The sequence below is a fragment of the Ictidomys tridecemlineatus genome, chromosome 4 (genome assembly GCF_052094955.1).
Source record: "Ictidomys tridecemlineatus isolate mIctTri1 chromosome 4, mIctTri1.hap1, whole genome shotgun sequence".
Taxonomy (NCBI): Eukaryota; Metazoa; Chordata; class Mammalia; order Rodentia; family Sciuridae; genus Ictidomys; species Ictidomys tridecemlineatus.
In genome coordinates, this window is record NC_135480.1 from 196,946,480 (window position 1) to 196,974,204 (window position 27,725).

Genomic DNA, 27,725 nt, shown 5'->3' on the forward strand with positions numbered 1-27,725 from the left:
GCCTCACTAAGTTGCTAAGGCTGGCTTCGAACTCACAATCCTCCTGCCTCAGCCTCCCGAGATGCTGGGATTACAGGCATGAGCCAATGTGCTGTGCCTATTATTTTATGGAAAAAAAAAAGTTTGGCTGAATCAATGTAGTTAAATTATTTATTGAAGGTTAGGTGGGGGATTCAATATAAATAATGAGATACATACTTCTAGTATCTCTTGGTAAACAAGAGATACTAGAAGTAAAACAATTTGACTCAACTCAGAGTAGTGATTTGTAACTGTTGAAACTATTGGAGTAGGGTTGAAAGCACCAGCCAGTATATTAAGTGTGGAAGGGAGGACCTTCCAGAGTAGGAGGATAAAGGTGGGAAAGAGGAGGGAGAAGACAGGAAGAGGGCCATGGACATAGGGCTTATTTGTCAGGTCCTGTTTAAGCTTTGCTTATATTGACTCTTTGATCCTCACCATCACCCTAGGAGGTATATACTATTACTATACTCATTTTAGAAACACTATTCCCTCTAATTTTAGATAAAAAATGAATTTTACATCTAAACTGGGATTTAGGAAGCATTTAGTTCAACTTCATAATTGCAAAGATAAGGAGACCAGAACAATAACAGTAACTGTGGGAGACCAACCTTGCACGTGACTGGGCCACACTCCCTGGCTGGGTGCTGAGGCACTCAGTCACAGAAATGTGGCAGAGCTTTCCCCACCCTTCTTGGGTCCGAGGGTCGGTGTCTCCTGCGTGGGTGTGTCTTGCTACAGCCCCATGGGTGAAGCTACACTTACCTGTTCCTTTGTAATATAACCCCTTGCCCTGTTTAGGATAGAATCTTCCATGGAAGTGCCTTGTGTGTGTCCCCTTCTCTTACTATGTCCTTGGGTATGGCCTACCCAGGTGTCAGTCAACCTGCTGACAGTGGACATCATGAAGATAGACTCAACCCCCAGAAACCTGACCCCTTGCCTCATTTGAATAGCTTCTCCTCAATAAAAGGGGTCAGCACGTGCTCTCGCTCTCTCTCTTCCTGCAGACCCTTAAGGTCAGAGGAGCCATCACAGCAACCCCAAAGAAAAAGGTATTTGTGTCTCTTGTGTGGTTATTTTGCACAGCCCAGTTAGCCCTGTTCAACTAGAGTGACCTCTGAGCCTTTTAGTCACGAGAACAGAAACCCGGCAAGTAACATTTTCATTTGCTTAGTATTTTATCAAGTATTTGTACATATAGAATCTCATTTTGATTTAGATTCTGTCCAGGGGAAAATACTGCAGTAGCACACCTTCCAGCCAGATGCCTGCAGAGCCACTTCAGATATCACCTGGATGGTGTTATTCCATTTCTGCAGATGAGAGAGCAGGGACCCAGTGGCTTCCCCCAGAAACTACAGTTTGGCAGAGCTCTTTTCTAATCCCAGTCTTCAATGATATAAAAATAAAATTTAACCATTAAAAAAAGAAGATATAAAGTAACTCTACAAGTCATTTGCACCCTTGATATACTAAGAATTTCCCAAGAGAAAGTTAATACACACACACACACACACACACACACACACACACACACATACACACACACTCTTACCTGTAGACTCTATGACTGTTACAGCAATATAAAGGTACTTGTTGTTTAAATCTTCTAGACTGTCATATGACAGCTCTTTAACTGCCGTTTCAGAATCAAATGTGATATGAGCAATTCCATTTATCAACTTTTAAAAGGGGAAAATGGAAACATTATTTTAGAGAAAAATTTACAAGAAAATATTCACAAAATTTGTGTTAACTAGACTCTAAATTGAAAGCAAATATTATTAAACTGTTTTAGCATCACCCATGAAGTGGATGACAGAGGCCACCATTAAGCCCAGCAGTTGCTTCCTGCTTCCTCTGTGTAGAGCCACAGACATGGAAGAAGCTGGAACCTGACAGGAACAACAGGCCTTTTTGGTACTAGAGACACAGGTGCCTCTTGCAAACCCTGAGTCCTCATCCACCTGCAGGAGCCTCTCGTTCTGCTTCTGCCATTAGCCAAGAGTTTGTTGGATTTTATATTTCATTTGTGCTTCACCGTTAGTAACTTTAAACATTAATTCACAAACATATGTTAGATAGAGGGAGATGAAGTTAAGGGCATATCATATCATTTAACTATTTAAAAATAGATTTTTTTTTCCTATTTTTAACTTTAAATTTGAGGACAGGCATTTTTGTCTGGTTTAATTTTATTTTTATCTTTTTTATTTTTATTTTTGTTGCTGGGGATTGAATGCAGGGCCTCACATATACTAGGTACTTGCTTGAGAACTTAGTTACATTCCTGTCCTGCAATTCCAGTGACTGAGGAGTCTGAGGCATGAGGATTGTAAATTCAAGGCCAGCCTCCACAACTTAATAAGATCCTGTCTCAAATAAAAAAATAAAAAGGGCTGGGAATATAGCTCAGCAGTAGAGTGTCCCTGGGTTCAATCCCCAGTATGAGAAAAATAAAAGACATGTAATTTGTATCTTGAAAATATAGGGCTGCCTTTTAAAAAGCAGAGGATATATGATTGATGATGCAAAATACAAGAATATGCAAAAGTAAGGAAAAATGACATAACCTCGTATCACCCATGGTATAATGTAAAGAAACTGAATAAGAGGAGAGGGGGCCAGAACTCTAACCTCAGTCCCATCAATCACGCCCTTAGCCACGAACAAATAACTTCACAAATATTTACAGAGCACCTGCTCATTACAAGGAGGTATACAGGCGGTCTCTGGCCATAAAATGATAATGATTTGGACCTGCAAAAAGTTCAATGTCTAAAATGATAAACAAGTAAATAAACCCTCCCCAAAAGGAAGGTCTTCTTCCCCTCAGCATCACTGACATTTTGGACAGGATAATCTTTGTTTTGTGTGTGGGCGTGTGTGTGGGGGGGATGCTCTGTCTATCCACCACATGTCCCCTGTTGTGACAACCATAAATGACTCAGGAGCTCATAGTTAGCCAAGGGAGGAGTTAGGGTGGGGGGCTTCCCAGAGAGAGGATGTCAACTTAAAGAATGAGAAGGAATTAGGTGAAGAAGAGGTGGGAAGAGACAGAGGGAAAGAACAAAGACCTAAAGAGAAGAGAGACTGCAAGTCTGAGCTCTTGGAATGATTAGTACATAGGGGAGGAGGAGAGAATTGGCCCAAGATCAGCTGGCCGATGCCTGGGCCTTTATCACAAGGGCCAAGGGAAGTCAACAGAGGGTGCTAAGCTTCAGCTTCCACACCTATGCAGAACGAGGGATTGGACCAGAGGGGTCCGAAATACCCCACAGCTGTCACGTCATCTTTGGTATGAGCGAACACGTCTTAGCAACTCACCTTGGTGTTCTGCATTGCCTTTGGCATCATTTCTTTTTGACCATCTTTTATATCTTCTCTTATTCCAAAATAGATGTAAACTTCAGCCTCAGTGACTACTTTATTATAGAAATATCTGTCAAACAATACCACAAAATTGTGTTGCCCAACATGGTGACAATAACAATCAGATAAACTGTAACGATTTGAAATCACATAAAGCACTTGATACACTTCCAACCCACTACTACACTTCATAAAGCAACAATAAGAAAGCCGGAGTATGGATTTTTATTACTGTGAGAGAAATGAAAGAGCTGACTTGGGAGAGATGAAGACGCCCAGCTCCAGGGCCCTTCCTCCAGCCCACGTGACTTCCTAGGTGATCGTGACATCAGTGGGGAGCGACTCCCAATTTTCTTTTATGTCTTTAAAAGGAGCATGCCGATCTCACTGTTGTGAGATAAGTTCTTTTGAAAAAATACAAACTGCATATTTGCTTTTTTAGTTTAGAATTAAAGTAAAAATAAAGTGAATTTTCTATGTATCAAATAATAGTATAGCAAGAGCTAACTTTCCTTATTCATAGTTGGAACAAACCGTCACCATTACAAGAGGTTAGTTTCTATAATTTTCTCTCAAGTGTGCCATTTACAGTGTTGTATACTAAATATCACTCTATTTTCACAGTAAATGCTTACAATAGAGGCAGTATGGGGTAGTGTTTGAGGGTAAGCACTCCAGAACTAACAGGCTGTACAACTTACCAGCTGTATTATGTTGAGCAAATGATCTAACATTTATCTACCTCAATTTTTGTACTTGTGCTATGCAGAGTTGCTATAAGGATACTGTGCTGTATAAATTGGTTATTAACAACTACATTATATGGGCATTTCTAAATGACCTTGTCTCTTTTGATAGTTTGCTACATACAACACTAACCCCAATTCTCTCCCTCTCCCTGGATCCACAACATTGGCAGCCCTTCCTGCAGAAGGCGTGGGAGGAGCCTACTTCCTCTGGGCTGGCCTTATAACTTGCTTTGGACAAAAGAGTATGGTGTAAGTAATGGTGTGCCAGTACCAAGCGTAGGCTCCAGAGAACTTTTCTGCTTGCATTTCTGTCAGAGCTAGCCTGCTGGGTAGGATACCTGTGTGGTCCAAGCACTCTTAGCCCCCACCCCTGCCAGCTATTGACAGACATGTGAATAAGACCTTCCTGTACTCGCCACCCCACCTGTAAGATGACCTGTGTACTGAGTGTAGACACACTGGTGAGCCTAGCTGACATCAGCCTGCCCAGATCGGCAGAACTGCCCAGCTGACTCGTAAACAGTGGTGGTTTCAAGGCATTGGATTTTGAAATAGTTAAGGAGCTTTTGCTGGCTGAGTAAGCCACTAAAAATGACAAGAAAGTGAAGTTTATTCATATTGCAGCCAGATATGCTAAGTCATCTGCGTTCCAAATATATATATATACAGAGTTTAAATCTTTAGGACCTTTTTCTTTTCTTTTTCCTTGCTTTTCACTAACAAATAACCAACAAAACTAAGTCAGAATAAGCAAATAAACTATGAGCACAATGTTTCTTAGTTTAGCTGGGTAATCTAAAAAACAAAACAAACAAATCTCTCTTACCTTGCTTTTATAGTAATCCCAAAATTCTTAAAGTTCTTGTAACCAATGAAATTGCCTTCTGGTTCTATTGATACAGAAAAATGTGGCAAGACTGAAAATAGAAAGGAGGAGGAATATTACCAGGTGAATTAGGCCTTGAAAACACAGCAAAGGGCTCTCCTTGCTGGTACCTGGGCAGGCTGCACCATCAGGACCACATCTGCCTTGGCATCACCACTGCCATCAGCAACAATGCCCCTGGGAAGCCTTGCCACCCACTCAGTCCAGCCTCCCCACTGGAAGCACCTGGCTTCTTCCATTTTGGTTATAACATAAAAATTACAGGTAACAGGTTACTCCCTCCACTAGGTATGGGCTTCTTCAAAACAAATGAAAGACCATTGTCTATTTTTCTTTTTCTCCCTTCACCCTTCTAAGTCTTTAACATAGTATGTGTTCAATGAATATTCATTAAATTGAAAATAGAAAAGGAAAATTCTGGTCTATTTAGCATCTCCCATTTTCATCTAGTAAAAAAATGCATCCAGTCTCTGCAAGTGCCAGCATGCAACTCTGATGTTGGAAAAGGGAGAGAGAACTCCCAATTAGAGATAAGAATGAACATCAATGTCAAATTTAAAAATAGGACCAAAAGGAGGCAGGGGTCTAATTTTTTTTCTTTTATCTCTTTGGTAAAGAAAATGATTCAGTCTATTGAAATGGCCCTAACTCAGGCCACATCCAAGGGTCATGGATTTGGATTCTGAGGACCTGCACTACAGTTAATAGAAACCTGGGTGATTGCATGGAGTGGATATTGTGGACAGAGAGTGACCTAGAGAGGGGTGTCAGCTGCAGCCGTGGCTCACAGGTCTTCTAGACATTGAAGGTAAAAGAAACAGAATGAAGCAATCTGTTGCTGTGGGCTGTGTTCCTGTTCTTCAGAGAACAAGGCAGGGGTGCTCTCTCCAGGGTGGTGGGAGGGACAGGGAACTATCTTAGCCTTCCAGCTGACACCTGCTCGCCACATAGCAGCACACACCTATCAACAGGGACACGGGGATGACTAAGACAGACAGGAACAAGCAGGAAAGATAGGACAGGTATCTAATTACACAGCTACACACCCAAGCTACAATGATGGGCACTGATGTGACGTACAGGGATCCCATGCAGGGAAAGGAGTTCAAGGAAAGCTTCCTGTGGCTTTTCAACTTGGACAAGAGCCATGAGCAGGAGCTGGCTGGGCAAGGAGGGAAGGGAAGAGTGTTGGAAGCAGAGGGAACATCATGTGTAAAGCCCCCAATGCTGCAGGTCAGTGAGGTCAGGAGTGAACTCAAGTGAGGATGAGGAGGAGCCAGGGAGGCCGGTCCAAATGAATCCAAACGAATAAGGATCTACTGTAATGAAATATAATGAAATAATATGATGAGATTTGCATTTCATTTTTTTTTTTTTTTTTTTTTGGCTAATACCAAGCAAGGTCACTTGGAAGCAGAGGCACCAGATGGGGAGGCTTCAGCACTCGTCCAGTAGAGAACCTAGTGGTGAACAGACCAGGGTGGCTACAGAAAGTGGGTGAATTCTACACATATATAGAAAGTAGCAAAAGCACGTAGAAGAAATGAGATCAGTTTGAACACCATGTGTCTGGGAGACTGTAATCTTTCAGGTTGAGTTTCAGTACAAATTTTTTGTCACTGTTTTCCTTGTTATTTGTGAAAATTTCCTGTTGAGTATTTATCCTTCTATCATTGCGAATCTCCTGAGAGAATGAAAAATGACTTCAAGCAGGAAAAAGTTAAATCTGATATGGGGCACACAGATATTCTATCAAACTACTAGGAGAACTATAAAGTTACTGACATGTTAATTATTAGTTCACTAATAGGATTGGTTTCGAATAAGAAATTTTTAAATCAGTATGTTAGAGATTCGTGACCTGGAAGAAAAAGCACTGAACTAGCGACAAGGGAACCTGATATCTTGGTTCTGTTTCTAAGGGACTGAGATTTGAGTGACTCATTTATCTTTCTGGGTTCCACTGTCCTTATCACAGTTCTCTAAAGGACCTTAACAAGTCAAGCTCTTTAGAGGACTAGGCTCTTCCAGCTCCATGAAGAAGACCCCAGGTGCAGAGAAGCTGGCGACTTGCTCAAGATGAACAAAGGCAACCTGGAACCAGAATTTGGGCTTTCAATACCCCTACCCCATCCCCCGCCTCAACAGGCCCTGAGCAACACCAGCAGGTGGCCCCATCTACATCTGGGATGATTTTACTTTAGGCACACTAATGAAAAGAATTACTGCAAAACCCATGACTTTTAGTAGGTAGACTTCTAATGGTCAGAAATTACCATATTCTTTAATTTCAAAGTATGTGGTTCCAGCTGTCGAAAAGTCCTCTTTATATTTAGCTTTAATTGTCCACACACCATATCTGTGAAGCAAAACATTAAAAATTACACATTATCACATATTTTAATTCACACAGTGGAAACCAAATACATTCCTATTGTAAAGAAGTTATAATATATTTTATACATCTACATGTAGCCTAAATAAGCGTTTTATTTGTGTAAGATTTTAAAGCAAGAAATAGAACTAATTTGGCATTTTCAGGACAATAACAATTGTTTAGTAATCAGATTTTCATATATTGTGGAATTTTTCCAGGTCTACCACTGAGCTACAACCTCAGCACTTTTAATTTTTTATATTGAGAGAGGAACTTGCTAAGTTGCTGAGACTGGCCTTGAATTTGTGATTCTCCTTTCGTCAGCCTCCCAAATTACTGGAATTACAGGTGTGTGCCACTATGACTGGATATTTCATCTTAATATAGATTCATTAACTTGGATTTGAAGAGCTGACAAGTTGAGAATTTATTTAATCCTGGAACTTAACTATGCTAGCATAACATTAAGATTCACAAGAGTAGAAAATTCATAATAGTGTATCAGGAAACATACATTATAGATCAAGCCTATTTGAATGACAAAATTCACACCTCCCACAAATGAAATTCGGATTGGAGACAAAGTATGGTGTGTTTAAAGAGGAAGTAAAAATTGGGCTGGGGATGTTGGCTCAAGTGGTAGCGCGCTCGCCTGGCATGCGTGCGGCCCGGGTTCGATCCTCAGCACCACATACCAACAAAGATGTTGTGTCCGCCAAGAACTAAAAAATAAATATTAAAAATTCTCTCTCTCTCTCTTTAAAAAAAAAGAGGAAGTAAAATAATTAGTAGTAAAATCAATAAATAGTGGTAAAATTATAGGCTCAATTCTATATTCTGTACCTGTGTAATTAACAACCTTTACTAAAAAGTATTTACTGAACAGTATATTAAGCACTAGAAATGAAAAAGTAGACAAAATAGGAAAAAAAAATCTAATTCTCACTTTTTCATTTATTACCAGGTTTGACTTATCCAAGTTGCTTAACCTCATTTGTGAAATGAAAAAAAAGAACACCAACCTTCATATTGGTTATGTGTCAATTAATGTTAATATTATGACTGTGATTATTATCATCATCATCTTAATGAGTACCTATTATACTGAAGTGCTGAGATACAGCAGTGAGATAAATGGACAAGGCCCCTGCCCTCAAGGAGTTTACAATCTAAATAAAAAGGCATGTTCATTAGTAAATAAACAACCACTATGTTGAGGTAAGTGTCAAAAAGAAAATACACAGGTGTGAAGATAGAGTAAAGATAGTGAGGGACTCCATAGATCACATCTAGCAATAGCCTCTCTGCAAAAGCAGCATTTTCTCTGAGACCTAAAGATGACAGGAAGCTTGCTCTGTGAAGGACAAGGGGAAGCACACTCTAAACAGGGGCAACAGGTGGTGCTGAGGCTTGGGAAAGTTGTGGTCGTAATAGAGCCTCACCTCTGATACATAATCTTCCCTGGGGAAAGTAGCACAAGATGATAGTGGCAGTGAAATATTAAGCTCAATCTGTACTCGAGAGCGTGCAGCATTTTCAAAAAAATGACACAATTTGTAAATTATTGAAATTCTCCAAATCTCCCAATTTCAATCTAAATTTTTAGGTTGATAATCCAATGAACTAAATGCAAACTCCTCTCTAGAGGGCAGAGAAAAAAACGACCATAAAAATATTTTGCCTCAAAGTTACAATGTAGCCATTTCTAAGTGCCCTTGTCTTATGAGTCCTCCTCTATTTTAAGTTCCTTTAAAGCAGGGATGGTAGATTTTTGGTTTCTATTGGGCACCTCTCCCTCCCATGGTGATTTACACATGCCAGGAATGTGTTCACTAAAGGTGTGTTATATCAGATCCTGTGAAGACATGATTTTAAGTCCTTTCACGTGAGGACCAATGAGGTAATGGCTCTAAATGTCCCCAACCTGGACTCTGTCTTTTGGTGGTCTATGCAGACAGAAACTACAGAGGACCTGATTATCTAACACCCAGGCAAGGAATGGCACCACTCCAGTCTCTTGGTGCCATTCCTTGCCTACAGTATTCCTTCAGAGGTAGGAAGCGGGAAGTGATGCTTTTGATGAAAAGAAGCCCAAGGACTATTTTTATCTCTTCCCAATTGTTATTTCTGTATGTTAAGAGAATGAGTGAGAAGTATTGGGATTTTTTTTTTCCCTTTTGAGACACGGTCTCACTATGTAGCCCATCCTAGTCCCAATCTCCTGGGCTTAACCAATCCTCCTATTTCTGCCTCCTGCAAGGTCTATCAGCTCTCCTGGCCAGGCTCTAGTACTGGGACTCCCCCCAACCCCTAGGAATTGATCCTAACTTCTCAAAAGACTGAAGACTTTGCATATCCACATTTGTGACACCGTCTGTTAACACTAGGTGGCTCCATTTGACTGCGTCAAGGCCAAAAGTTCCTGATGTGCTTTGTAGAGGGAACTTTATCAAGTAACATTTTTACATACATAGGATTGGATGGAATCTTGAAGTCAGGAAAAGAGATAATCCCAGTATAATCCTTTTCTTCTACTATGTCAACTTCTGATCCTTGGGGATCCTTTGAATAAAAACAAACACACCCTTGTCTTAATTTATTTTCTCCAACTATAAAAGAATATTTCAGACTCGGCAGTCTGTGAAGAACACAGATTTATTTAGGCTCACTATTTCTGGAGCCTTGGAAGTTCAAGAGGATGGTGCTGGCATCTGGGGGGACCCTGGTCTTATTTCTCTTATGGTGGAAAAGGGGGGGGGGACAAGCAAGCTCATGGGAAAGAGTTTGCTCTGATGACAAAGCCTCTCCCAGAGAACTCACCTGTTTCCCTGAGAATGGCCTAATTCATTCATCAGGGTGAAGCCTTCTGACTCCTCCCCTGACCCCACCTCCCAACACTGCCTCACCTGAGCTTGGGGCACATATTCAATCCACAGCAGCCCTGAAGACCCAGAAACCACATTTTAACAATTTCAACTAATTATATGATCTTTGACCTTTAGAAATACTTACCAACGAAAACTCCTGGCTTCAAATTAAATATGAAAGACAAAATTTAATGTAATGTTATGCAAGGTACATACAATTTACTTAAAGCTACTTCCTTCCTATTTTGGGAACCTGTCTCACCTGTCCTCTTTTTCTGGAAGAGGCTCTACTCTCTATTTTACAATTAAAAAAAAAGAAGTATAACAATGTGTCAACAACACAAAGTATCCCTATTAGATTCTAAACGTGAATCTAGGAGGCTTTAGAAATACCAGATTTTTTTTTTTATAAATGTATGTATGTTCATTTGAAATTTTCCAAAGCAAATATTCTACAAACTGAATTTTATTAGCTAGACAATCACTAAATGTGTTCTATGGGCATTTTAAGCCTCTACAACCTCAAAATGGCTAAAAGAACTTGAAAGGTCTCATAAAACCTTCCCTACAAGCTTCATTTTTGTATTTGGTTTAGCAAATAAACAAGATGAGGTTTCGTCCTTTTGGAATCACACTTGGAGGTCTGGTGGCACCTTAACTAAAAATCAGCACCATTTACTCAGACTGAAATTCCCGGTTGGAATTTTAAGCTGCTTTTTTTTTTTTTTTTTCCTGTTGGATTACAAATTGTAACAGTTACAAAAGCCTATCTGGAGGAAGAACTACACTCAACACTGAAGGTAAGTATCTTCCCTGCTGACCTTCATCCCAGCATCAGTATGGGATTCTCTAAGATGATCTGAGTACTCTTTTCAGGAAACTTCCTACATACTGGCTCCCTGCAGGTCTGGGATCAGCTCCTCCACCCTGCTCTCTAGGGAAGGCTCTTGCCTGGAATGACTGGAATTCAGTGGTTCCTGGGTTCTGCTTTATTCATGTTCAATCATGGAGATGTGGGCTCAGGAGCCTGTCCACAGCCCTGGTGCTCTCCAAAAGAGCCAAGGTTTCCTCTGTTTAGTTCTCTTCCAGCCATTCTATCAGTCTGCCAGTCATTTATTAACTACTACTGTTTAAAATACTTCCTCCTCCCAGAGGTCAATTAACACTGTTTCTTCCACAGGAGGACCTTTATTATTTTAAAAGAACCTATGTCAGTTCCTTTCATTAAGACCCATTTCCAGGTTTCCTGTACCTCCTGCATTCCAAAACAGGGTTTTCTCAGCCCTTCCTGTCACCCTCTTTTGTCTCCTCCAAGCTCCTCTCTTATGTCATTTATCCTAATGCATAATTGTTTTTGTTTATATTCTAGGTAGTTTTGTTCTCTAGCATCCCCTCTTTTTACTTGCATTCTGATAAGGTTTCTGTTGGTTTTGTTTTTGGAGTAGCAGAAGTGGTGCCACAGCCTATAGGGGACGACTTTTCCCTACACATGATGTTAATAAGTGAGCAGTTTTGACTAATTGCAGTATCTTATTTCCCCACAAAAATATCATAGGTGTGTAAACTGAGTAAAGCTACAGGCATCTATTACAATCTTATAAACTGGGTGAGACCCTGCAAATTTATTTCACATTATCTATTATGTTTGTCATATCTGACAAATGAATAACTGCTTCACCCCATTGGTTAGCAAAAATTTCCACATGTGTTAGCATATTAGTTATTAAATTCTTTTTTTGTATTTTTATTAATTTATTTATTCTAATTATGCATATATGACAGCAGAATTCATTTTGATTCATTGTACACAAATGGAGCACAACTTTTCATTTCTCTGGTCGTACACGATGTAGTGTCATACTATATGTACAGTCACACATGTACCTAAGGTAATAATATCCATCTCATTTCACCATCTTTCCTGCCCCCATTCCGCCTTCCCACCTCACCCTCTGCTTTACCCAATCAAAGTTCCTCCATTTTTCCCATGCCCTACCCCCTGCTGTTATGGATCGGCATACACTTATCAAAGAGAACATTTGGCCTTTGGTTTTTTGGGATTGGCTTATATCACTTAGCATGATATTCTCCAACTCCATCCATTTACCTACAAAAGGATAGTTATTAAATTCTACATAACTTAAAAGTAAGCACCATGGATTATAATTCTTCGTTTTAAATTATGCAAATAAAAAATCATAATAGATATTTAATTAATTATAATTGATTGGTGGGTGTTCTTTTAAAAAGGAATTATAAAGGATGTACTTAAATGGTTTAGTTCAAAATCCTTCAATGTGTAGCTTCCTGCATGTCTAGAGCATACGGGTAAAGGTGTATGGTGCTATTCTCATAATGGATGTTTATCATCTGTTTATGGGACATTGAAAGACAGAGGGTGCTGTAAGGACAGGATTTTGGAATGGGACTCCTGTCTTAAAAACAAGAGTTAGTGTTATTTAAATAAATCATATACTTACTATGAAAGTTAAAACAGTTTCTCTTTTGGCTGGCTTCAACTCATCATCCAGTGAATAAACTCTAACCTTTACTGCAAAGAAAATTAATATAATCAAAACCTCTGTTAAACACAAGGGTATTTTTAAAAAAACAGTCATTCTTAAAAGAGAAAGTTGCATTTAAAAACCTCAATAGTCTATACACTACAATCCATATTTAGAAAAAAGAAAATGTCACTTTGAAGACAGATATGTCTGTCTTTACCTATCTTTATCTGAAGGAGACTCCTCTGGGTTTTCTTCAGAGTTATTTTCCCCAGTGAATTTAAAGTACAGTTCACTTTATTAAAATATACTTATGACTGTAATCCCGGCAACTCAGGAAGCTGAGGCAAGAGGATCATGAGTTCAAAGCCAGCCTCAGCAAAAATGAGGAGCTAAGCAGCTCAATGAGACCTTGTCTCTAAATAAAATACAAAATAGGGCGGTGGAGGTGGCTCAGGGATACAGTGTCCTGAATTCAATCCCCGGTAGCCACCTTCCGCCACTAAATACACTTACATACAACTTTTTGGGAACACACCCATAGTACAAAATTAATTATATCTATAATTATATAATTATATAAGTCATTATTTATTGAGAATTTCAAAGCAGAATAATGACCTAGATCTACCATATGGTTATTTGGAAACATAAAATGTTATCTTAAATTATGGTTAAAGATTTCAGTGAAAAATCTGGAGTTTGATTCAGACCTATATACTCTTCCACTTATGAAACTCAGCAAGGCCTCAACTAAGCACTTACAAAAAGCCTTGAATTATATGGTTTTGTTAACATTAGTGAACCAGATCCTACCATTATTTTCTTATGTTTAAAATAGTAATGCCAGGGGCTCAAATTGTTCATTGTCTTCCTTTCATTTCTGTCAATTAATGTACCCACACGTTTGAACAAAAACCTTTGTTTAGCTGTTTGTTACACATGGAGTAAATGCTTTTCAATGACATGCTGTAATTTCTCTAGCAAAAGCTGGTGTTCAAATCATTTCATGGTGAAAACTTTGTTCATATAATAAAAGATTGGTACCAAAAGCCCCATTATGTTTTAGAGGATCAGTACTATGCAAAACTCTACAAAGAAGCTATGTTAAAATCAGTTTTACTGAAACCATGAGATAAAATCAACATGCTGAGTACGTCTCTCATGTTCTTTTTCTCTCCTCCCCGTCATACATATCTGCCATATTGAATCCCCCTGTCCCCCACACCCCCTCCCACAACTCTAGTATGTTATTTTATTAACATTTTTTATTTTTTACAGATGAGGAAAGTGGGGATCTGAGAGTCTAGTTCACAAAGTCACATAGGTAATAACAGCCCAAGCTGGAATTTGAACCCAGGAAATCTGGCTCCAGAGTCTGCCTTTAACCACTTACACATCACTACCTATCACTTATGTGGCAATGTTTAAAGGAAGTGCTCTCATTTTCTTTTATGATTATAATACATGAGGATATAGTTCACCTTCTTACATTAAAGTCCTGGTAGAGGACTTTAATATAATAATGAGGCCATTCTTAAGGAAAGCACTGATAGCCATGAAAGGTCCCAGGCATTGGGACTAGACATTAGACTAGGTGCTTACTGGACAGAGACTCCTGACCCTAGGTGGTAGGCAGGGTGAACAGGACCCAGTCAAGGAGCATCAGTAGTACAGGAAGAAGAAAGGGCGAGGTTGTGCTTGTTTCTAGGTATGATCAAGCTTCAAAGGACCTGACCTGTGTGGGGCAGAGACTGTTGCCTTGTCACCAAGTCATCTTCAAGGGGCAAGAGATGGCACTGTTCTAGCAAGGACATTCTGTCTAAGATGATGGCAATATCCCCACCCTCTCTGGACCTTTCCATTGAGAGGATTGTAACAGGTGCCCCTGCTGAGGAGGTAGTGGTACAGCCATGTCTCACCTCAGTATTGACGTCAACATCTACCAACATTTAGCAAGTCCCCACTGTGTGCCAAGTCTTTCAAGAAAACCTGCTGGTTCTGCCTTCTTTATTCTGTCATTTCCCAAAACTATCACTAATAAAACATCAGAGGATCCTTCTTTTACAGACACATCTCTCATAATCCTGTCTCTGGCGAGGTCAAGAGGCAAAGATGGTGAGGAGGAGAGATGGGGAGGTGAAGGCTTTGCACACATGAACGTGTAGGCAGGATCATGCTTTTCTGGGTTGAACTTTTGGTCCACTGAGAATATTTCCAGGCACTCCTCAACCAGGGTTAGACTGGCTATTCTGCCTTTTCCCTCTAACAAAAGAACAGTGTCTTTAACATTTTCTCAGGTAGAAACTCTTTGAAAATCAATATACACACATTTCTGTGAGCTGGTGTATTCTCTGCTAAAACATCTAATCCCCTCGACTTGGATTTGTTTCTCCAGTTTGGGGATCTGCTCCAGAGTCAATGAAATTTTTCACGTATGTGGTTCTATAATAAGTTATTTTCTCATTGCCAAAATTGTATTTGCAATTAAGCCTTATGTTTGCTAATAAATAAATTCAAACAATATTTTACAATGTTTAAAAAGCTTTTTTCTACTTGGAAACAATTGATAGGGAAGATAATGTAACTGTTGATTTTTGATTAGAAATTAAACTCTAAAATGCTATTTGCAAATGTAAAAGTCTTTAGGACTGAGTCTCTTGAGCAGGATTGAAAACCTATCTCCAATTTCAGGTGTTAAAAAGTTCTACAACACAGTGTCAATTTTCCCCAGAGAAGGAAGCATCTTGCACTCTACCTGACTGGTGTGGAGTGTAAACAGGTTTGTCTGTATGAACGAAGAGATATCCATTGTCATAGCTTATTGGCATTTTTTTTGATTTTGAAAAATGCTTTGATACGACTTCCAAATACACATATGAAACAGAGCCTTGTTCTCCAGACAGTTGTTTGGGATGTATCTGTAAAAGAAAATGTTAATGGAAAAGAGAAAAGTAATTTTAGGGTTCTAGGACACGTTGACTTTCTCAGCACCACTGCAATCTCATTAAACCCAAATTGGTGTTCATCTCACCATTTGTGAAGTGGATTGGGAGCCAGAGGAGTCAATTAAATTTGCCCAAAGCCCTTCAGTGTCAATTATTATCATCAACTTTAAGAATGGTCAGTCTTCTTGGTTCCATGTTTGCTCATTTACACACTCTTAATGCAGCCACTGCTACAGAACTGGTGAGAAACCTCTGCCTGGTCGGCTCCCTGATGAGCCCTGCTCTCCTCGGCCTCTGGCAGCCTGGCTCAGGCTCTGCACACTCTGTGCCCATCACACACTGCTGCTCCTGGGCCACGGTGCACGCTTCCCAATCTGAGCATGTAATTATACTCATCCCCTTTACCTTCAATGATATGTGATTTTACACAAAAAATATGTAATAAAAGGAAGCACAGTGTTTCTCAGAAAATTAGGATTTAAAACACGGGGTGAAAATACTAACAGCTATTTCAGATTGTTGTAGAAATTTTGAAAACTTTGTAAAAATCTTAGGATTCTGTACTAAGGTTACTTTGCAAAGCATCTTAATTTCCTTCTTCACTCTTAAGAAACACTATAGAACACGCATGATTCATTGAAGGCATAACCTATAATGAATTAGATTTGAACTCAAGTCAGTGGACTTGTCCTTGGAATATAGTGGCACAACATCCAACAATTGGCCAAGAAAGATACCTTAGAATGTTAAGATAAAATTAAATGCTTCAGATGCATATTGATTTTTATGATTCTCTCACCTTCATTTCCTTTTTCAATCAATTGTTCAATAGCACAACTGATTGATTTAAATTTAAAGGTGAGCACCACAGGTGGCTAGTGGCAATGCTGCATCTTTTCAGATAAGGCAGTGCCTACTGAAAATAACACTTGTGGGGAATGAATTTAATTCTTGATAAAACTAATAAGTGCAAGTGTTTGTTGATATTAGAACACTTTCCATCCAAAACTAATGATAGATTCCTTATGTTGGCCACAATTTATTTAGATCAGAGTTGCTTAAACATGAGTAATAAGTATATCACTTTTAAAGGATAAATATAGAAAGATTCGTCATGCGGACATTTTATTATTTGTAGTATAATGAAAATCATTTACAGTGTATCTTAATATATCCAAAACTAATATCAGCTGTAATATTCTTATGCTTCTGACCTCACATAATTAAAAATCAAAACAAATGTAGAAATGAATCCAAAATATTAACAATCAATATGAGTCTAACTTGAAGTTTTCATAAAATTTCAATTTTTAATTTCTTTATGAAGAACTCACTTTAGACAAACACTGGTCTTAATGAACTCTAGAGCCCCCTCCAACTTTGATTTTTTTTCTGGTTCTTTTTTAAGTATCATAGTTTTTAATAACAAATGACTTGCAAGCATGTCTCTATACTACTATGTCTTAATAGAAGAAGTTGGTTGATCAAGGTTGACATTTCTATATACCATGGGTTGTCAGTGAGAGCTATTTATTTTAGTAGTCAATAATTTATGACTTTTGGGTTTTAGAATATTGGAGTTTAAGCAACCACACATTCAATAGCATCCATGGTTGACTGTGAGCAAAGTACTACAGAGCAATATGCATATTCATGTTTCTCTATATCTTGCATGATAATTTTCATAGCAAAAAAACTATTTTCAACTCATCAAATATTTTTCTAAGTATACAATTTTACTTTCCAATAAGAGTTTGAACATTTACATGCATGGCTCAGAAAGAAGACACAATTCTTCTGTTTAGAATTTTCTGTTTCATTCAGATTATCATTAGCAACTGATAATTGGCTAATAATTACATAGTGGTAGTGTAGCACAAATGGTCATATCTTATGTTTATCAATATTCTAATTTTGAACATATTTTATCAGAAATATTCTGCATACAAAAAGAAAATGAAGGATAAATACATACACTTAATATTGCAGAGCTTTGGAATTTATCTTCTGGAGTTAAAATAACATAACTTGAAGAGTAACTAATTTTTTTATCAGGATAACTTTTAATAGAGACTGTTGCATCAAATGCTTCAGTGTATCCATAAACTTGAATCACAATATTTTCAGATGCTCCAACATGAAGTACTTTTGGTGCTGAAATAACGTAGCTGTTGAAACAGGAAAGAGTTCAGTATCTTTATATGACATGTGTTCTTATATTTATTTTTCTCTCACTTATGAGATTCAACTTGAAATAGACATATTTCAACTTAAATGATATTTTAAAACAAAAATTTATTTTGTGATCTATGATAATTTCAGCAGAGTTTCCAAGAAGAAAGAGCTTAGAATTTAGATGTGGGAAATAGAGCTGGGGATTTTGTTTATGTTTGGAAAGGTAATAATAGCAGTCAGGGAGGTCTCCATGATGTTCACGGCAACATAGAAGTGGGCACTTGCATGTGCGTGTGGTATGGTGTATGTGTGTGTGTCTCTCTCTCTTCTTCCTTCCCTCTCTCCCCCCTCCCACTCCCTCCTTCCTTCCTCTTTCTTCCACTGAAGAAAAAAGAAATACAGGTGCTAAAAACTGAATTTCAACCCTGCCATCTGCTGGCTGAATGACTGAGGTAAAGTCACTAATCCTCCCTGAGCTCAAAATAATACATCTGTTAAAATTTCAGCGTGTATTTTCTTTAAACCAGACTGTGGTCAGGGTTAAACAAGAGCATGTATATGACAGCACCCAGCATGCTTAGTACTCAATAAAGAATAAGATCCACCAATTTCACTAAGTTAGTTCAAAAGAATTAATCTTAGAAATATGCCTTTCTAGTGAAGGGGATAAAGGCACAGAACATGAGTGAGCTGGAGGAAGGTATCTGGCAGTAGTGATGGAGCTCTGTGAGGTAACAGAATAACAACAATCATACAACAATAATAAGAAAGGCAATAACTTGGGAAGTGATGTGTCAGAGCAGACTTCCATAGAACTCTTTTCATCTTTACAAGCCAGTGATGTATTATTATTAGCCAGTGCTATAATAGCCAGTACTATTATTATTCCTGTTTTACATGTGATCAGAGGTCATGACTTATAAGTAAATGAGGTGAAAGTTTACATTCAGGTCTCTATTGTATGTGTATAATTGAGGTCAAAGTAACAAGCATTGGTCCAACCACAGACTATTTGCTTCAATTTTATCTTTATGCAATTTATATAAGAATGGTAGTGATCTATACCAACTTTTGAAATTCAAATTTTAAAATATGATTTTTCATTGACTTATTAAATGGAAACTTTCAAATAAACATAAATTAGATTATTAATTACATATCATGTAAGTATCTAATTTGAATAGTGAGAACTGCATAAGAAGTGTGTATCAACCTAAAAGGGCCTAGTGATTGACTGATTGAAGTGTTCCCAAAGTCTTGAGATACACCTACCACCCCACTGGGTAGAATTACCCTAGGCTCCTACCAATATCTGACTTCTTAAAAAAGTCTTTAAAGATCAACAAGTCTATGGTAATAACAAAATTAGTTTAGCAGTAAATAATTCCTTTAAAGCATCAGGCAATTCTGCTACATAACTCATTTGCAGTCAATTATAGGTACATTTAAAAATCTCCAGACTTCCAACCCACCAGCCAATCATCTCAGTCATTTACTGCTTTAGCAGGGGATTGCAGAAAATGAGAAATGGTAATAAGATTATTTGCTGAAACCTCCCTATGTGCTAGACACCATTCCAAACTCTGTGTGAGATATCATTATGTATTATGTATTATTACCCATCATGTATAACTCATTATATATTATATTATTACTAATTTATATATATAATTATTACTCATTTGTTATTATAACTATTTGGTGCAGAGGGTCTTATTATTACTCCCATTTTAAGATGAGAAAGTTGCTTATTAACTTGCCAAAATCACATAACTAATTTATAGAATTAAGAACTAAATCTGAGAAGACATTTCCAGAATTAGCATTTTCAACAGTCATCCTAAATGGAACTTAAGACTTTTGCAATCAGAAATGTCTGGAGATAAAAAAAAGCTATTTTGATCCCAGTATTCTTAGAAACTTTGCATTTTTCATTTAATATTGTTTTGAGTTGTTTATTTGGTGGTAGTGGTAAGACATTGTAAATTCAGTGCCTAGAAGCTCTTAGATGGCCCACACCTGGAATTCCCACTATTTGGGAGGCTGAGGAAGGAGGATTCCAAGTTTGAGGCCTGCCTGGGCAATTTATAGCAAGACCCCGTCTCAAAATAAAAACCAAAAGGAGCTGGGGATATAACTCAGTGGTAGAGCACCCCTGGGTTCAGTCTCTAGTAATTGGGGCAGGATGGCCATGGAATCACCTTCATACAAGTTTCAGTCCCATATTTTCATTTTCTTTCAACAACTGCAGAGGATCAGGCCACTGAGCTTGCAGAGAAGTGAAAATGCTTCCTTGGCCTTTACCTAGAATGTTTCCCCCAGAAGGTGGCATTGCTTCCTCCCTTGCTTCTTCAACACCTGCTCGAGTGTCATCTCCTTAAGAGAATTCTCTTGTCCACACTTTTAAATAGTGCTCCTTCATTTCCTTATCTTCTTACTTTTATTTCATAATACCAGTAACTACCTGTCGCCATTTATTCCTTCTGCTATTGGTTTCTCCCATGAGAAGCAAGCTCTAGGAATTGTCTTTTCTCATCTGTTGTACCCTCAGTGCAAATCACCTGCTAGGTGCTCAGTAACATTTGTTCAATTAACCAATCAACTAAAGTAATTGATTACCACTTTTTCAGAGCAAGTGAGGAGTTGCTTTTTATTAAGGGCCAATGCACTGTAGTAGGGGAGAATTCAGAATGTCCTTGGATAAGAATCTTGTGATCCCAGATTCTCGCCTTACTTCTGCCAGTAATGTGAAGTCAATTAATATCAATTTCCATAAGCTTTAATTGATTGTCTCAAAAAAAAATTTGAGTGTGTATACATACATACATACAATTTAAAATAGATAAACATAAAACCAATAGAATAGAGTAGAAGAAGGATACTAGGGGAGGGAGGAGGAGAGGGAAGGGGTAGTACTTGCAACTGAAATGGAGAAAACTATGTTAATGCATTTTCGAATATGTCAAAATTACTCCAATATTACATGTAACTAAGAAGTAAAAAAAACCCACTAAAAAGTAAGAAATAAAAACTACATAAAGTAATGTGTTGATTGTGGTAAACATCAGATTAGAGATGGTAAAATACTATATATACATTTATGACATACTAAGAATTTGTATTTAATATATTTATGTGGAAAGTTTTGAAAAAATTGAAGTGATAAGGAGAAGACGTGAATGAAAGTCTTGTCCTTCTCTCTCTAGTTGTGTGACCTTTAGCCAATCACTTGCCCTATCTGGACATACCCTCACATCTTAAATGAGTTGGTTCCATTAGATAATATCCAGTTACTTTTCAAAAATCAGATATTGTTTCTAAATATGAAATCCCCACTTGTAAGACATAGTTTAAAATGTACAGGCTTTCAACACCACTAAAATTGTGAAGAATCAGCTCAGAAGTGTAGACGCAATTAATTACAACAATAAATTTTCAAATCGAAGTGTTAGACTTGACCTCCAAGTAACTCTGGCTTAACTGTGTGTAGTCCATGAAAAACACAAATCAAACTAAGCACTGAATACAAATAAGCAAGAAATGACAAATAACTTATTGAGTTGACTTTGTGTCTTTTTGAAGTGGAATGTGAGTAATCACTTATGTACATTTTTATAAATAACAATCTCATAAAAGCTGTCACTTTGTTAGTCACTCATCATATCAAAATGTTCCTTGGTTTTCTCATTCAGAAATGAGACTACCCATTTGGTGCTCTCAGAAGGAGAGAGTTATTTTCAAATCAACACAATCTGTTGAATTTACTGTTTTCTTCACTCATCACTACTAAGATACATTATAAAATGAAGACAATTTCTTTTACTTACGTTTGTTCCTGACTCCAACTTTTCCCCAGGAAGATTAAAAGACAAAGTATTTTCAAAAGGTCCATGGCTGGAGGTGGTATAAAACCATGGACATAACCTGCTTGAAGCTACTTTCCTTATAAATAAACTGAGCTTGAAGATTTTGGATAAATTAGTTTTCTGGTTAATTATTAATTCTGAAAGAGGGATCTCTAAGTAAGAAAACTAAAATCAGAACTAACACACTAAAGATAGAAGTTATTTTATGGGAATTTATACCCAGAAGACTTAAATCTATTAATGCAAGTAAAAAGACTCTAAAATGAGAGTTTTGCACTATGAAGAACAGCTCAATGCTAGAATCTAGGAAGCCACCTTTGGCCTGTCTCCTCTAGACCAGGGCATTTGCTCTGATGTTGTTTTGTTTTTTTAGCATATCTCTGGTCAATCCCACTTGTTTCTAATATTAAAAAAGACCTACCTGGATTTAGTTTCTATCTCAGATGATTTTAGAAGGGTTTTGAACAAACAAGGCTCTTTCAGGGGATGGGGTTGTGGCTCAGTTGTGGAGTGTTTGCCTAGCATGTGTGAGGCACTGGGTGTGATTCTCAGCACTACATATGAATAAATAAAAATAAAATTTCATCAAAACTAAAAAAAATTAAAACAACAAAAAAGGTTGTCTCTTTCAGAGAAGACCTGAAAGTGATATTGTCATTGATGCTGCAAATGGTCTAAGGATAACTAAGATCTGCAAAAGGGGTCCAAAGGATAATCAGATGGTTTTTCCCAGTCTAGAGAGAAAACTGAACATTAGGTAGGGAAAATCTTGTGACTGGCAATGAGAATGCCATGCTGAGGATGCTGTCATCATCCTCTAAGTACTAACCAAACACTTTGGAGTTTGGTAGGGAATGCATACCCTTTAATACCCATCCATTCAAACACTGCTCATTCAAAATCTGCATCCATTTAGACACAGAATATTTTTATTTAAAAGTGCATATATTTGTATGAAGATTTCAAGATTTTAGTATAGCTCAAGAAAGACAAAGCTTCTTATAACAACTGAGAATAGCAATTAATTTACAATTAAATAAAAATTTACCTTTTTTAGGTTTTTTTTTTTTTTTTTTTTTGGTACTGGGAATTGAACCCAGGGTTTCATGTCTGCTAGGCAAATGCTTTACCACTGAACTATACCCCTAACGCTTTAAGATTTTCAATTTGGTTTTATGATTTTATAGTCATTAGAAAAATTTTGTTATCACTAATTTCTACCTCAGTATGTAATATGTACTCTACTTGAAATAGAGTTCACATCCTAACCATATTTCTATAAATCAGATATGGTCCCAAAGACATCCTGGCTTTGAATTGATAAGGTTCTATTTACCAACACCTTAAAACTGAATTTGGTAGGGGAGAAAGAACAGATACATTCACTAAAGGTGTCTCTTACACATCGCTGAAATGACAGAAATATGTCACTACTGTCTGACCACTTAGCCCATTTAATTCAGAAGAAAATCTGTCAATTATTAAGCTGAGTTGTGAAAGATAGGTCAAGTTAAACAAAGCACTTTCATCATCACTTTCGGGAAAAGAAACTTGAGGAAAAGAACACTTCAATCAACATGGGTAATATTTGTTTTAAGTGCAAAGAAGTTTGTTTGCTTGTGCTATAGGACAAATGCTAATAAATAGTATTTGCAAACCATTGCAATGTTTAGCTTGTAGAATATATTTAAAGACGAAGGAGTTCAAAGATTCTAAAAAAAAAAAAAAAAGATTCTCAACTGTTTAACGAAATTTTTTTTCCTGTCTTTTAGATGCAAACCAAAGATGGATTTTTCTTTGTATGGTAAAAATGTGACCTTTGGGCAAATCTTTGGTTTTATTTTATTTTTGTAAAATACTGCATTTCTAAAAGAGGAGAATCTCAAAAATTTGGCAGAAGTTTTGATGATCACTTAACATTCCTGTTGATATTACCTTGATTCTGCTCTCAAGGTGGAGCCCAGATGACAGCCTCAGTTACAAGGCCCCTCCTTATCCAGTCTTGCTGATTCTTCATTCACCAAGTTCCCATTCTTCCCTACAGCCAACCGTCTGAAGTATGTGTGGTGATTCCCAGAAGTCACCATGACATGAAGGTGCTTCTAGCAGGATAATAATTTTGTATCTTTCAGTTATTTTTGTATCTTTTAATTAGTAAAAGTGAGAAAGGTCTAGAAATCAATTTACTATTAATATAAACTACATACCTCTTTTTTTATACGTGATAAAGGATTTTATTGTGTATCAATTTCAAAAGCAAACAAACTCATAGGGAGGCAATATTAATGGATGTTAAATCCAGAGAATGAAAAAGCAGCAATATTTTGTGTTATTGTTTTCAGAAATTTAGCCCACCAACTGCTAGCCTTAGGTGCCTGCTGCCTGGCTGGTGCAGGAAAGGTAGTATGTCCCATAACCACCTCATGTAATTTGCACAGGCCTGTTCAGTCTCTGGAGGCTACCAGAGAAAGGGAAGTGTCTCCCCGGAATTAAATCATTCTCAATTGAGACTTGAGATCATGCAAAGTACATTCAACAGTGGAAGGGGGGCACTCAGTGGTTCTGGGTGTAACACATCTGCTCCTCAGCCTGCTTTTTGGTTCAAGCCCATAGTCTCATGCCTTCATACTGTTCTTAATCTTCTTATACCCTCAGTTTGATGTGTCTTTGGAACTATGGGTAATGAATGGATTACTGCTTCCGGCTCTGGAACACACGGTACACAGTGCTTCCCCTTAATAGCACTGGGGAAGGGAATCTCAGAGTACAAGCTACATCCACTTAGGGAAACGTATGAGTCAATATCTCTCATTAATCTGTTGTTTCCCACTGGGCATGTGTGTGTTTAAATGGGTTGAAATACACATTGAGCTACCAAAATGTTTATTGAAACAAAATCTTAGAGAAATTTGATGTGTTAACAGAGTGGAACAGCTCCAGATGAAGAAGAGTAGAACAGTCCATTGTCCACATTTAAACTTTTAGGAGCCCTTGAGGGCTTTACATGGCAACCCTGGGGTCCCTGGACACGTTGTTTAAAGACCACTGACTTACACTACTAAATAACCTCTTCTCACATTTCTTGTTTAATTGTTCTATTCTTGTTGCTTCCCTGTACCAACTTACCTAAATCCAGGTGGAAATAAGTTTTTCAGTCGATCAGACCAAAGGAGAAACCAACTGCTATAATTAGATCTGGAATGTTCCCTAAACTCCCCAAAATTAACAGCTCTTTTTTTCAGAGTGGGACTACTGAGATGTGGAACCTTCTAGAGGTGAGGTGTGGCCTATTGGGAGGTCTTCCAGGCTTTAGGTGCACGCCCTTGGTGATAGCATGACCTTAGCCCTGTCCCTTTCTTTTTCTCTTTCACTTTCCAGCCATGAGGTGAGTGGTTTTTGCTTCACTACTCATTGCTGTGGTGATGTGCTACTCCAATCCTCATCAGAGCCCTAAAAGCAATGAGCTTCCCATATGGGAATCCCCAAAACAGAGAGCCAAAGTAAACATTTTCCCAGGTGTTTGTTATAGAGATGTGTGGGAGGCCAACCTTACAGGTGACTGAGTTACTCTCCCCAACTGGGTGCTGAGGTGCTCAGTCTCAGAAATGGGTGTGGCTTGCTACAGCCCCATGGGTTAAGCTATGCTCACCTGTTCCTTTGAAATATAACCCCTTTGCCACAGTCTGGCTGGGCACAAAAATCACGAGCCACTCAAACAGGAACAAACTATTTTGAAACTCCCGCCAATGCCCTGTATGCTCTCGGGAAATATGCTGACCCACACACGTGGCATTCTCCCGGCACACACACACCAACAGGAAATCCCTCCTCTGGAATTCCCTCCTACTGCACTTCCCCAACCAATGGGAACTCTCCAGGAGTCCCATAGCAGGCTGAGGTGGACAGCAGGGGTCTAATATCCATATGAATGCAGATCTTAACATAATCATATCATCTCAATGGCTTGCTGGCGTCACCTTTCAACCAAAAATGCCATGCATCATATTACTTGGCTATGGCTCTTAGCACTCCTTACCCTATTTAGGATAGAATCTTCTATGGAAGTGCCTTGTGTGTGTCCCCTCCTCTTACTGTGCCCTTGGGTGTGGCCTACCCAGGTGTCAGTCAACTTGCTGACAGTGGACATCATGAAGATACTCAGCCCCCTGAAACCTGACCCCTTGCCTCATTTGAATAGCTTCCCTCAATAAAAGGGGTCAGCGTGTGCTCTTGCTCTCTCTCTTTCTTCAGACCCTTAAGGTCAGAGGAGCCATCACAGCAACCCCAAAGAAAAAGGTATTTGTGTCTCTTGTGTGGTTATTTCATGCAGCCCAGTTAGCCCAGTTTGACTGGAGTGACCCCGGAGCCTTTTAGTCGCGAGAGCAGAAACCCGGCAGAGATGGAAAGCTGACCACATCCTCTTTTCTCTTTGTGCTCATGATCCTCTACTTCAGCTCAAGTTAAAATTCTTTTCCCAAGTGACTTGGGTTATCAACACCAGACTCTCAAAGCAGCCTTGTTCCTTCATAATTCTGTACCAGGCAGTATCCTTATCCAACTCTAGTCTCCTAATACCTTATCAGGAATTTATCACATACCACAATAAACTTGGTAGAGGATAACAGAAAAGTGACCCTCTAAGTATATACATCAGGAAAAATTCACACATTGTCTTAGAGATTACTACAGGAATATTCTTTGATATTCCTTATAAAAATCAAAAATTAGAATGCAACCTTAAACAATAGGATGATAAATTACTGTATATATTCATCAAATCAAAGCTGCAAGATACAAAATGAATAACTTTTATGAAAGTCAAAAGCACACAAAGTAATATCTTTGTCTATTGATACATCTTTAGTAATAATAAGAACATATGGTTCAAATCTATTGCAGAGGAGTTTATATTAAAATCTCAAATGGCAACTGAGGAAAGATAAAGGAGAAAGATGTTGCTCACAGTATTCTTTTAAGTCACTCATGTAGTGGGTTGGAATTGCAAGTTGCAAAAGGCCACTTTGGGTCCTATCCAATAAGGAGACAGGAGAGGATTTCAGAGTAGGGAGAAAATAGCAAGCCATAAGGTTGAAAGAGAAAATCAAGTGTTAACAATGGAGTGCAGTTAAGCACATTCGCTTCAAAAGAAACAAAAAGATACACTCCCACTCTGCCTTTATTGCTCAGCTAGAGGGAGGTTATAGATGGGTGGTCGGTTACCTCACTTGAGCTTTTCTGTCTACACCCATACCTTTTAATGCATCAAGCTCAGCCCATTAATCCTCTCTTTGGCTCCCCTGATACATTTTTTTCAGACAATCTTTTTGATCAACATAAGTTCCTTCATCTAATTGTAGTACCTATTACTCCTCTAATGGCCAGGAACCTCAAGATGGCCCTGGTTGATCCTTACCTCTTGGTAAGGATCTTGATGCCCTTTTGTGGTCCCCTCTCACACTGTGCCAGAGTTGGGCTATCAGGTAAATAAATACAGCAAAAGTAAAGGTGGGTGTCTTCTGAGGTTAGCTCATACAAGACATGACTATTCCTGCCTTACTGTCTGGTGGATTTCCTGTTCTGGGGAACCCAGCCATTGTGCAGCAAGGACACTCAAGAAGATTATGGAGAGGCCCATGTGGAAAGGAACTAAGGCCTCCTACCCAGAGCCGTATGAGCAAGCTGCCTATAGATAGCCCTGGTCACGCCCTTAGGTGGCTGAGCCCCACTGACATCTTAACTGCACCCTCAAAAGAGAACCTGAGCTGTGATTGGCCAACTTAACCATTCCTGAATTCTTGCCCATAGGAGATGAGGAGGTTAACTAATGTCTGCTGCTATTTTAAACCACTAATTTTTTTTAGGTAATTTATAACATTATAGTAGTTAACTTCTACACCAGGTCAGATATTTTTCTAAAAAGGTAACTTTCATGAAAGCTGCTTACATCCAATACC

General features: G+C 38.3%; 1 protein-coding gene across 1 annotated transcript in view; it reads right to left on the reverse strand.

Annotated features, from left to right (window-relative positions):
* LOC101959685 (complement C5) overlaps positions 1 to 21,872 on the reverse strand; it is an 84,179-nt gene extending 62,307 nt beyond the window's left edge. Inside the window, exons 1-9 of the mRNA XM_005320908.4 lie at positions 21,733 to 21,872; positions 17,706 to 17,898; positions 15,541 to 15,703; positions 12,759 to 12,829; positions 9,882 to 9,973; positions 7,311 to 7,393; positions 4,975 to 5,065; positions 3,355 to 3,469; positions 1,583 to 1,709 (exon numbers count right to left, since the gene is read on the reverse strand). Coding sequence (XP_005320965.2) covers positions 1,583 to 1,709; positions 3,355 to 3,469; positions 4,975 to 5,065; positions 7,311 to 7,393; positions 9,882 to 9,973; positions 12,759 to 12,829; positions 15,541 to 15,703; positions 17,706 to 17,898; positions 21,733 to 21,797 — 1,000 coding nt within the window. The 5' untranslated portion in view covers positions 21,798 to 21,872. The remainder of the gene's footprint in view (positions 1 to 1,582; positions 1,710 to 3,354; positions 3,470 to 4,974; positions 5,066 to 7,310; positions 7,394 to 9,881; positions 9,974 to 12,758; positions 12,830 to 15,540; positions 15,704 to 17,705; positions 17,899 to 21,732) is intronic.
* Between the last annotated feature and the right edge of the window lie 5,853 nt (positions 21,873 to 27,725).